At 41.0% G+C, this 11512-nt stretch overlaps 2 protein-coding genes and 1 pseudogene across 3 annotated transcripts; 1 reads left to right on the top strand and 2 right to left on the bottom strand.

Annotated features, from left to right (window-relative positions):
• Positions 1 to 951: 951 nt before the first annotated feature.
• Positions 952 to 1568, bottom strand: LOC117262898 (histone H4). Its single transcript, XM_033636087.2, has one exon. It carries the CDS (start codon positions 1552 to 1554, stop codon positions 1243 to 1245), a length of 312 nt encoding a protein of 103 aa, XP_033491978.2. The 5' UTR covers positions 1555 to 1568; the 3' UTR covers positions 952 to 1242.
• A 3187-nt stretch (positions 1569 to 4755) lies between these two features.
• LOC117262895 (histone H2B 1/2-like) lies at positions 4756 to 5966 on the top strand. Its single transcript, XM_033636084.2, has one exon. It carries the CDS (start codon positions 5265 to 5267, stop codon positions 5637 to 5639), a length of 375 nt encoding a protein of 124 aa, XP_033491975.1. The 5' UTR covers positions 4756 to 5264; the 3' UTR covers positions 5640 to 5966.
• A 1165-nt stretch (positions 5967 to 7131) lies between these two features.
• LOC117262880 (histone H1 pseudogene) lies at positions 7132 to 8216 on the bottom strand (annotated as a pseudogene). The gene has a single exon (XR_013491651.1). The product of XR_013491651.1 is annotated as a histone H1 pseudogene (transcript).
• Positions 8217 to 11512: the final 3296 nt, after the last annotated feature.

The raw sequence follows: 11512 nt of genomic DNA on the forward strand, positions 1-11512 counted from the left end.
AGTCATCATCTCTTAAAACGGTGGCGTTATGATGCGGGTGTCTTTACGCAACGCCTCTCCGGCAGCGTCCAGTTGCAAGCCCGTGCGTAATACAGCCTGCTACGTTGCTCACACAGCTGCAGAGCGCCGTTCTCAGCATTTGTTGGTAGAGATTAATCTCAGTGGTTTACTCTACCTGTACAGCACCTGTCACACTGGCTGTGTACAGATAGAGTAAACTACTGAAAACCACTCTCCTTCGGCATGATTCCCCTGGAGAGCATCTGTGCGCACTCCACCAAAGGAAATTCATCTTCCACGGCTTTGCAGAATGACAATGGAAGACATTTGCATTGATGTGTCCTGGTCCTCTCCGTGCTCCTTCATTGGCTTTTTTATGCTGGACGTCTCCTGTTTCTCCATGACTCACTTTGTACTGAGAGTTATGTCGGTGTGATTCATGCTGGGTTATTCGATTGTGCGCTCTCCCTCCTGTCAGAGCATGGAGCGCTGTTCTTTCCCCACACTGCTCCTCCCTCCTCCTCATCTCCGTTTTCTCACAGCAGTGGCCTTTATTGTTCCCAGTGTTCATTCACTTTGCGGAGAACTCCATGTTTTCTGTGCCCTACCACTGTGCGCCATTACGCAGTGGTTGAGCATGGGACGTTTACAATTTTAGTTTGAAGTAGGTGTTCGTGCTTGTGGTAAGCTACTGGAGAGACCCTGGTAGATATACTATCCTGCCTCGCCCCTATCCCGCCTGCTATGACCTTAAAATTACACAATGCGAGATAAATGCATACCGTAACTCCAGATTCTAGGTATTAGCTACGTAAATAGGCTAAATTATACATAATAAAGTAATAGCCGAAGGGATAGCGGTTTGTGGTAGTTAGTCCCGCCGTGAGCTAGGAAAGTACCGCAAGGCCTTAACTCTCCGACCGCACACCGTAGATTTAAAAAGGAGGTTATGTGGAAAAGCACACAGAGGCTTAATTGCCTCCAGGCTGTGAAGGATACACGTCCACAACAAGAGTTGGTGAGGATTGGGCAATAAAATACATTGAAAAGAATAAAAAGGTATTTAAATGTTGTGCCGGGAAGCCAGATATGAAACCCTATAGAAGACGAGTGGCCTGTCCTGTACCAGTATCATTTGAAATGAAAAATAACGTTGAGAATCAAAACGGAAGATAAGCTCTTCATATTCATGTGGGTGGCCCTTAAAAGGGCCTTTGGTTTTCAGTGATAAACATTAAGTGTTTAACCTCCGAAGCCGTACAGAGTGCGACCCTGCCTCTTCAGAGCATACACCACATCCATGGCGGTCACAGTCTTCCTCTTGGCGTGCTCGGTGTAGGTGACGGCATCACGGATGACATTCTCCAGAAACACCTTCAACACACCGCGGGTCTCCTCGTAGATCAGACCGGAGATACGCTTCACTCCGCCACGGCGAGCCAGACGGCGGATAGCGGGTTTGGTGATTCCCTGGATGTTATCACGGAGAACTTTACGGTGACGCTTAGCGCCTCCTTTACCGAGTCCTTTTCCTCCCTTGCCTCTTCCGCTCATTTTCACTGCTCAGATTCTTCTGCACAATAACGTTCACACCTGAAGTCACACATACTTAAATACTGTCTGAGGACGTAATTGAAAACGGAGCCGGGCTTGTTCTTCTTCTTTGGATTTTCACGACAGTTGATCATTAACTCTTTAGCGCCAACTACTGAACAACGGCATTTATCAGAAACAGCGTGTCTCCAGTCAGGCGTGTTGCTCTATAGCTCAGCCAAAGAGAAAACATTTGTGTGTGTGTGTGTGTGTGTGTGTGTGTGAGAGGAGATAGGTGTGTTTTCTTGACACTTCTTTTTGCTTCTTCCTGGTTGTTTCTGCTCTGACAGTGCTGGAACCTGCTTTCTGTGTCTGGTGGGTGTCACAATATGACACCAAAACTGAATGACTGGTGAAAAAACAAACAAAGGGTGAAAACAGAGTGATAAACAAACTGTAATGAGCATTATTAAGGATTATTGGCTGAAGACTTTATTCTTCATCATTTCTGAAATCAGGTGTGTTTACTCACCTCAGTAATATAGTGTAGCCTATGTTAAACTGATATTTTGACGTAGCTGTTTGTTGGAGGTTCTCTGGAAGCAGGGCCCTGTATCACGAAGCGAGATCAACCTTTCCTGGGTTACCCAGACCTATCCTGGGTTGACTAACCCTAACAATGGCAATCAGGTTAATCGGTAGCACGACGCTGGATATCAACTCGGTAAATCAACCCAGGGTTGCTTTATCAAGAGCCGTGAACGCGCACGCAGTGGACCAATCACAATCATGAGAGAAGCGCAGCGTCACAGAGCGTCCTCACAGAGCGCCGTATGTGAGGGGAAAAAAGTATTTCACGTGAGGATCAGAGATTAATTCTACTAAAATATGAGGAGGAGAAAAGCAACATTAGAGAAAAGGCCAACACCGTGGCAGCTGCAGGAGGAGGAAACATGCGTGGCAACGCATAACAGGATGAATAATGTTTAGTTTTAGTTTAGATTAGTTTATTTGCACGTAATGTTAAAAACAGACAGTATAAAATTTACAAGATTAAAAAATGAAAAGTGCCGGAGAGGTTAGAAGCCACTAAAAGCTTATCAAAGAAATTCCCCTGTCAAAACATCAATGAAATCACATGATAGAGAAGAAAAAAAACGGGTGAGGAAAGAAGAAATAGAGGAGGAGAGAGGGAAAAAATCAAGACAAAACAAGGTAGCAAATAAAATGATGTGTAGGTTAAATTACTCATCACTGGTTCAAGTAGCTACAGTACCTGTACCTGTACATCTGACACTGATCACACCCTTGAATCCCATGAAATCAATGCTGCGCAGATGGATTGCGTGTATTACAATTATCGTCTAACATCATTGCGTCTGATAAATTGGTCTTCTTTGTCATAACGTTATATATGCTACAATAAAGCTTAAAGCTGACGCCACAATTAAATCATATCAACACCAAATTGATAGTCTGAATAAAATCATCCTGATATTGAGCTGTGTTAGAAATTAACAGCTGCGCAAAAATATACCTAGTCTCCCTCTTTAAAAAACAAAAAGGAAAATCACTCAAACACCATGAAGTGTAGACATGATAGGCTACTTTCCACATTTCCAGCAGCAAAGTTGTCAATTAGGCCCATTATCTTTAACAGGGATCATTTCCTCCAACAAAACAAAATGTTGGCACTAATTAATGGTGCTATTAAGTGTCCGCAAATGATCAGTTTCTTTCTTATGAAGGGGTGGGATGAAAGTTCGACTTCTTTCCACTCCTTTTTGAACAATCTTTTCATTGTCTGTTGTTGTTGCTTTCTTTTCTTTTTTAATGTTCAAAATAAACTTTCAAATCAAAATCAATCAAATGAATTAAACTTCCCGTCATGACTGGGCTGCATTTCTGTCAGCGGAGTCATTTTTTTCTGAACAGCTGATTGGCCAGTGGGTGGTGCTTTTTATAGGATCAGATTCAACCCTGAACTTACCCTGCTCTGGAGAAGGACAGCCGTTCAGAGTAAGTTACCATGGTGATCTACCCCGATAAGAACTGAACCGGCTTCGTGAGACCGAAAACCCAGGGTTAACCCTGAAGTTACCTCGCTAAGACATTAATCCTGCTTCGTGATACAGGCCCCAGGTGAGCTCCTTCTGTAGTGCAGCAGGATGCTCTGTGATTGGCTGCAGCTGTGTCTCAGCTCTCCCAGGTGAGAGCAGGTAAGTGTAGGTGAGAGGACTCTTGTGCAGCCGTCGCTGTCTGAGGTGCTGAATTGACACACTGGCAGAGATGCTGACTCTGTCCTGTGTGCTGAATCATGGTGGAGCAGCCATGAGGCTGCATCCTGACTAAGAGCACCTTTACCCACAGGTCACACCGACAACAACAACTTATTAATCTTTGTAAAGCTGCACAGTCAGTGAACAAACCCACATGTCACTATGACTCTATGATTTCATCTGTCCATTATCTTGGCACAGTCCTCAGCATCTATGAGACTAACTTGCAGCTGCAAAATCTAATATCATAAAACGTGTGTAAATAGTTTGTTAATGTGTTGTAAAGAACATCCAGCGTTACCTGAGTTATCAATTAATCCAAGAAAAGTTTATACTCTTTCATTATCAGTAATAAAGGTCTCTGAACTGTAATTTATCTTTAATTACAGTTTATATCAGTTATTCAAGCTCTTTATACATATACTTCTCAGTTATATAATAACTAAACCCAAACGTGAGGGCTTTGTATCTAAGAAGTTCCAAGAATTTATGTGTTTGTCAAAGGGTGTGGCTACGTCCTGGGATGCTAATTTAATGAACTGGCACCAGTTTGATTTACTGATTTACTTAAAATTTGCCCATCTGGAAATTATAACTATCAAATAATTAATTTTAGATGTATTGATAGATTTTACGTGACTCCAGCTCACTTACAGCTCTGGTTCTGTCCCACACCCACTTGTACACTATGTAATAATAATGAAGTGGGAACCGTATAATGTGGAACTGCCCATATGTGAAATGCTTTTGGTCTGGAGGTGCAAGTCAAATCTGATGTAACTGGAACCTGCATTTCTAGTTTACCTGATGTTTTAATTCTAAATTACAATAATAATAATAATAATAATAATACCACCTTTATTTCTACAGCACACTTTATGCATTAAATGCAACACATAAAAGACAATCAAAACACTGTTGATAGAGAAAAAAATGATTTAAAAAAATAATATGGTACAAAATGTTGTTCTTAGGACAACAACCACTTGGCGAAATCAGGAGGTGCCTCGTGGAGCAGTAAAGTCCAGACCAACAACAGCCCACTAAAGAGGAAGTAACAATGTACAAAGTGCAAGCTGTGGTGGGCTGGCAAAATGTAGGCGGACGACTTATTAATCAGAAAGCAGTGTGTCATTGAAGAAAATAGTTGTCACCGCTGGTCAATACCAACAACTTTCATATTGTAACTAAACTCTAAACTATTAACCAGCGAAGCTTTGTTGTTTATCTTCACTTTCTGCTGTCGTCAGTCAATAAATCACCTTGTTCCTGCAGTAAATAAATCTGATCACAGGGTCGGTTACTTGTTTAGCGCATGCTCAGTCCCGCTCAAAAGAAAGCCAATCCTGTGCGAGCAACAGCACAGTGATATTTGCATCGAGTGGATACAAATAAACTGTTCTTTCTTCCACGAAAACATCCGATTGATGAAGTACTCGCAGACCGTGAGTCATGCCTGAAACCACTGTCAAAGCGCCCAAGAAGGGCTCAAAGAAAGCCGTGTCCAAGAGCGTCAGCAAGACCGGCAGGAAGAAGAGGAGACCCAGGAAAGAGAGCTACGCCATCTACGTGTACAAGGTGCTGAAGCAGGTCCACCCCGATACCGGCATCTCGTCCAAGGCCATGGGCATCATGAACTCGTTTGTGAGCGACATCTTTGAGCGCATCGCCGGTGAGGCCTCCCGTCTGGCTCACTACAACAAGCGCTCCACCATCACTTCCAGGGAGATCCAGACCGCCGTCCGCCTGCTGCTGCCCGGTGAGCTGGCCAAGCACGCCGTGTCTGAGGGCACCAAGGCCGTCACCAAATACACCAGCTCCAAGTAGACAGCTCTGCTGAGAAATAACCATCGACACAAAGGCTCTTCTAAGAGCCACCCACTTTATCTAAAGAGTTCTTCCTGTTGTCTTTGAAATTTCAGTCATGAAAATTACAGTTAGTTAAGTGTTGACAACATTTCTAACCAAATATGTTGTGTACCACATAATTTTATAGTTAGCATGTTTTTATAATCATTGCTAATAGTAAAACATGTTTATTTCTGAAAAACATGCCCTGATGAAGGCCAGTGAGCATGGCCGAAACATGTTGGTGATTTTAATGTTCATCATGAACTAGCCATTTAATAAAGGCCTTTTAACTTTTGCACCAGAGAAGAGTTGCCTTGGATTTTGTTTTTTTTCAAGATGTTCTACACTTCCTGACCAAAGAGCACCTTCCTCGATACCATGATACTGCAACCCACATGAGCACTTAATCTGCTGTTGTCTTCATGTTTATTTCTGATTTCAGCTTTTCAGGATACTGTTAGAGAGAGAGAGAGAGAGAGAGAGAGAGTGTGTGTGATTGCACTTCTGGTTAGTACCACTCACTGTTTCAATACCTGCACTCTGTAATAGCAGTTTGAATCTACTTAAATAACCCATCTTGCCATCATTGACATCAAAATACAACCATTCCAGTTTCTCATCTGTAATCAGAATATTAAAATTATTTATTTTTGGTCACATGACTTGAAGGAAAACTAGTCTGTAGGCCTACAGTATCAAGAAGATGCAGTCATGTTCCACCTAAATCACTGAATGCTGTCTGTTCCTCCTGTATATGTTAGATTTGATGATAAATTTACCAGCATCAACATCCAGAAGAACAGCAGCTCTCAGTTGTGACACTAAAGATATCTGGTTCCTGATAAATGAGATGTAACATCTGATGTGGGGACCAAATTTGATATGGATGTCATGACATTTTGGCTTTGACTGAATATTTTCATACTAGCCTATATTATATATATTTTTTCCAAATGAGTTGCACTTGCACTTTGAGTCTGTTTTATAGCCTAATATCTCAATAATTATGTGTCTCCTGCTGACATCTGCTGTACATCTTTACAACACAATATTTCTGAAGAATCTTTAGCACTGATGCAAACTACGGCTCAGCTTTCGTAGTGGTTAGTCACCCTGACATTCACATCTATAGATCAAAAACCATAAACAAAAGACTTAAACAACAGCCTTAACTTAAATGTCATTGAGCATGAAACTTTTCTCATTATTTTTTGCTTTTTTCACTACAGTTTAATCTCTAATATTGAGAGTTAAGGTTAGACTGGAGATTTGTATTTCTTCCTGGCACATTCATCACTGGATCATCACGATTATTTCAATAAATTAAGATCATGTTTACTGTGTTATGTTGTTTGAAACTATGAGTCACAATTACACCATTGATTATGATTGCTTTTTTCTTCTTTTATGACTGATTGATCACTTTTTGTTTTCAATAAAATGAGTGATCACGTTCACTAATCTTTGCTGTTGATTTGTTTATTTATTTATATGCCTATTCTTGTGCTTATTTACTATGACATTCATCACGAAATTTGTTTAAGTGAGGACAGTTGTGATTCAGCTCTACAGCATCATACAGCTACAACAAAGTCCATTCATACATGACATGGTTAAAGAAAAAAATCTATAATAGACATCTGACTTTAATGACTTGGTAATTCTAAGGTTAGGAGAAACACGGCTGCTTCTCTTGTAAGTTACAAATAAATAATAGCCTGTTATAAACGATTCTGTGTTTCCCTTTTCTTTCCACTTGCACCAAATATTTAAGATGTTAATACACCTGCACTCAATATAAAGAAGAAAGGACATGCTCTTTAAGGATGGTGTGGGTGGCTCTTAAAAGAGCCTTTGTTGTTTGTTGGAATAATTGATGACAATTTACTTCTTCTTAGCTGCTGCTTTCTTTGCTTTTGGCTTGACAGCTTTCTTTGCAGGAGATTTCTTAGCTGCAGGTTTCTTGGCTACAGGTGCTTTCTTGGCTGCAGTGGTCTTTTTGGCAACTTTGTCAATAGTCTTTTTGGATCCCTTCTTGGGGCTCTTGGCTGCTTTCTTGGCTGCTGTGAGTTTCTTGGCCTTCTTGGGAGACTTCTTAGCGGCTACTGGCTTCTTAGCTGCCGCTGTCTTGGTCTTTGTGGCCGCTACGGGCTTCTTGGCTTTAAGAGCGGCTTTCTTGGCCGGCTTCTTGACCTTCTTAGGTTCGGCAGCCTTCTTGCTCATCTTGAAGGAGCCGGAGGCCCCGGTCCCTTTGGTCTGGACCAGAGAGCCCTTAGCCACCAGGGCCTTGATGGCGGTCCTGACGCGGGACTTGTTCTTGTCCACATCGTAGCCTCCAACAGCCAGAGCCTTCTTGAGGGCGGCCGCAGACACGCCGTTTCGCTCCTTGGATGCGGCCACAATATTCAGGATGAGCTCACTGACGCTGGGACCGGTCTTCCTCGGTGTGGTACCCTTCTTCTTGGTCACTTTGGGCGGTGCGACAGCTGCAGCTGGAGCTACTTCTGCCATTTTCTGCTGTATCTCCGTTCTGTGTCTGTGTAATATGAGAGTCTGACTGGACTGTTGAAAGCTCCGAGCAGAAGGCTGTACTTAAACACTGTATGAGAACCGTGGAGACTCAACCCAGCCCGTGGCTCCTCTGTGCAGTGTGAAAGCTGGAGCACTTGTGTTTTCTCTTGACTGAGAAAAGGTGAAAAACTAAATGTGGGACAAGTGCTGAAGGCTGACAGTGAAGGGAGCCGATAGCGGACTTGTGTCTCTTCATATTCAAGTCATGTAGAGCTCTGATGCTCTCTGCATTTTGTCTGTGGAGCCTCCAAACCTCACCTATTCACCGCCGTGGCCAGCACTGCTCAGCGGCTTTTCCCACTCATTTCTCTCCTAAAATGACTTCAAATGCATCACAGCTCCATCAAAGCCGTTTTTTCAGCAGCCCACATGTTTGTCCACGGACTCAGTCTAAAAACAACCATCTGCTGTTGATGACTTTGTAATAAACTGAAGTTATTCTGCTGTCAGCAAACACACTGATGATGGGCGAGGCTTATGGTGTAGTTTAGTCAGACTTGTATCGGAGCTGCTGCTGTGACTGTCAACATGTCATCTGCTGAGGATTATTTTAATACAAATGGATAATAGTTATACTTTTAATGATCAAACACTGACAAATATCTGTTATCTATCTGGGGAAACGCAGTAAGTGGCTTCAAGTGTTAGAGATAGGCCCACTGTTTAACTGATAGACCATCATTCCTGAGTATCAGAAAACTTCATTAAGTATCACACGACAGTTAATAGTTCAGTTATTCTGTGTATTCTGCCAAGTTTGAAAGTGAGGACTCACTGAAATTTGAATTTAGACTTCTTTAAAAGGTTTCATGCACACTACCTCTACCCTAGGTTATATAGCCTAGTTGTTTGCACCACTGGGGGCAGCAGCACAAAGTCATGCAATAAATTAAACTAAAATTTAAATAGGACACTGATGTTTAGTGGATTTTAAGAGGCATTGATCTGGAAAGGCGTAGTTTACATCATTTCCCCTTTCCCCGTTTTGTAACAGATAGAAACATTGTTGCAACTGGCAAAGTTATGGGTTCAAATTGTGGCAGTCTGGGCTGGATGATGTAAACTGGGTACAGAAGATTAAATATGGTACATTTTATTTATCATACTGAGGTGAAAAAAAAGTAGGCCTACTTTATTTCCCAATGTTACATGTGCAATATGTCAGTGTGTATGATCCAGTACAAAAGGATACAACCTGTTGGTAACATCACAGCTTTATGACAGTGAGGTAATCAAGATGAAGAGCAAATATTCTGTGTGGTGGTGCTCAGAAACAGGATAGGACCTTGGATACCGACTGTACACTTTGGTGCCAAGTGCTTTAAAAACAGATTTGTGGTTGCTATAGCGAGTGTAATCTCCCACATATATAGCTCATTTTCTCACATCAACATAATTCATCCTTCATCACAGAATTCAAATGTATTTGAATAAATGACCTGGTAATGCAATGAGATATCCTTAGTGACCAAATGGCTTACACTGCTGTACTCCTGAATGATAATGTTACTCTCAGACACAATAACAGCAGAGGGGATTTTCATGAAGGGGACTCAGATAAGCAAATCTTACTGTGATAACACTGTCTTGATTTAAACTTCAAAGGATAACTTTGGCATTTTTCAACTTGGACCCTATTTTCCTTGCATGAATTGGTCAAAGAGAATGATGTGAACAACAAATTTTGAAATTGGTCCAGTTATTGTCAGTGTGTACCCCCAGGTACTTACTGTAGAGGACTATAAGTACCTGGGGGTACATACTGACATTAACTGGATTGGACTAAGAACACTGATGCTCTCTACAGGAAGGGCCAGAGCTGTCTCTATTTTCTTGGCGACTGAGGTCCTTCAGCATCTGCTGTTGTGCTGGTTAGGCACAAGAGTACTTTCAGTGGGAGACTCATACCACCAAAATGTACCACTGAATGCCACAGGAAATCATTCCTGCCTGAAGCCATCAAACTGTACAACTCCTCCCTCTGAGTGGCCCTGAGACTATTTCACACACTGTCTCAGTGCAATAATTTAACTTGTGCAATAACCCTACCGTGGCACAACATTTCTTTTTACACTGCTAGGCCTATATACACATATATCTGTACCACAAGGCACATTATGTACAGTAGCTGTAGCTCAGCTTATAGTCTATTACAGTACAATAACAAGTCTGTATAATATCAGTATATTATAGTTCAAAACGATACGATACGATATATCTTTCTACTCATGTAAGGAGCACCTGTAACGCCAACAGTTTCCCCTCAGGGATCAATAAAGTATCTCTGATTCTCTGATTCTGATTGAGCAGTGTTACAGCACCAAAGGGGATTGTGTCATAACAAGAAGCACTAGTAAGATGTAATGAATAGGCTATGTAAAAGAGTAAAATAAAAACCTCAGTTGGTTGTTGCCCCCTCCCTCGCCTGGTGCGCTGTTAATACATATAGTCAAATAAATAAGAGCAGCCATCAAATTCAAAGGCCTCATCCACATGATTGAAATCAGGTAAGCAATCATCCATGTCATGGAAAATCCTTCAGCTAACACTAACATACATTTTGTCTAAACTACTCTGGTTATTATACTCTCCAAATCTCACTCATGTTTCCACTGTTGTCTGACTGCAACAGGTGACGTCTCGTGATGTTTTTACAACCAGACATCCATTTAACGTCACAATAACAAAAAGACCGGATCAAGTGAAAGGTAAAGAGACACTAAAAACACTTAATACAATCTGAGCAGCTATGCATAACCACTTTTGATGTACATACAGTAACAGTGTTCAGTTGCCCCATGTGTTTCCATTGCAGCCAGTCCTGTACCTGCCAGCTGCTGCCCACTCCCTCAATACTGGACCAATTGTCAAAAAAGTGTAATTCTATATATATAGCCTATATATATATATATATATATATATATATATATATATATATATATATATATATATATATGTGTGTGTGTGTGTGTTTATACATATACATGTATATATATATATATATATATATATATATATATATATATATGGCCTCTTGGACCATTTATATCAGAACTGATTACTGCTTTAGCATTAAAATATATCATATTAAAATATCCTCTAGCTATATATTATTATTATTATTATTATTATTATTATTATTACTGTCCCCTTACTGTACAAACTGTAAATAAATCTTTATTCCTGACTATGTGACGTCGCCATTAATGTGTTTCTAGTTAAAATATTGATTTTTTTTTTTTTTTTTTGTGGTAGATTGCTTATGTGGTGATTTTGAA

The sequence above is a fragment of the Epinephelus lanceolatus genome, chromosome 5, assembly GCF_041903045.1.
Source record: "Epinephelus lanceolatus isolate andai-2023 chromosome 5, ASM4190304v1, whole genome shotgun sequence".
In the NCBI taxonomy this organism is placed as follows: domain Eukaryota; kingdom Metazoa; phylum Chordata; class Actinopteri; order Perciformes; family Serranidae; genus Epinephelus; species Epinephelus lanceolatus.

Coding starts and splice junctions, on each gene's coding strand:
- LOC117262898 (XM_033636087.2), bottom strand. CDS start 1,554: ATGAGCGGAAGAGGCAAGGGAGGAAAAGGACTCGGTAAAGGAGGCGCT.
- LOC117262895 (XM_033636084.2), top strand. CDS start 5,265: ATGCCTGAAACCACTGTCAAAGCGCCCAAGAAGGGCTCAAAGAAAGCC.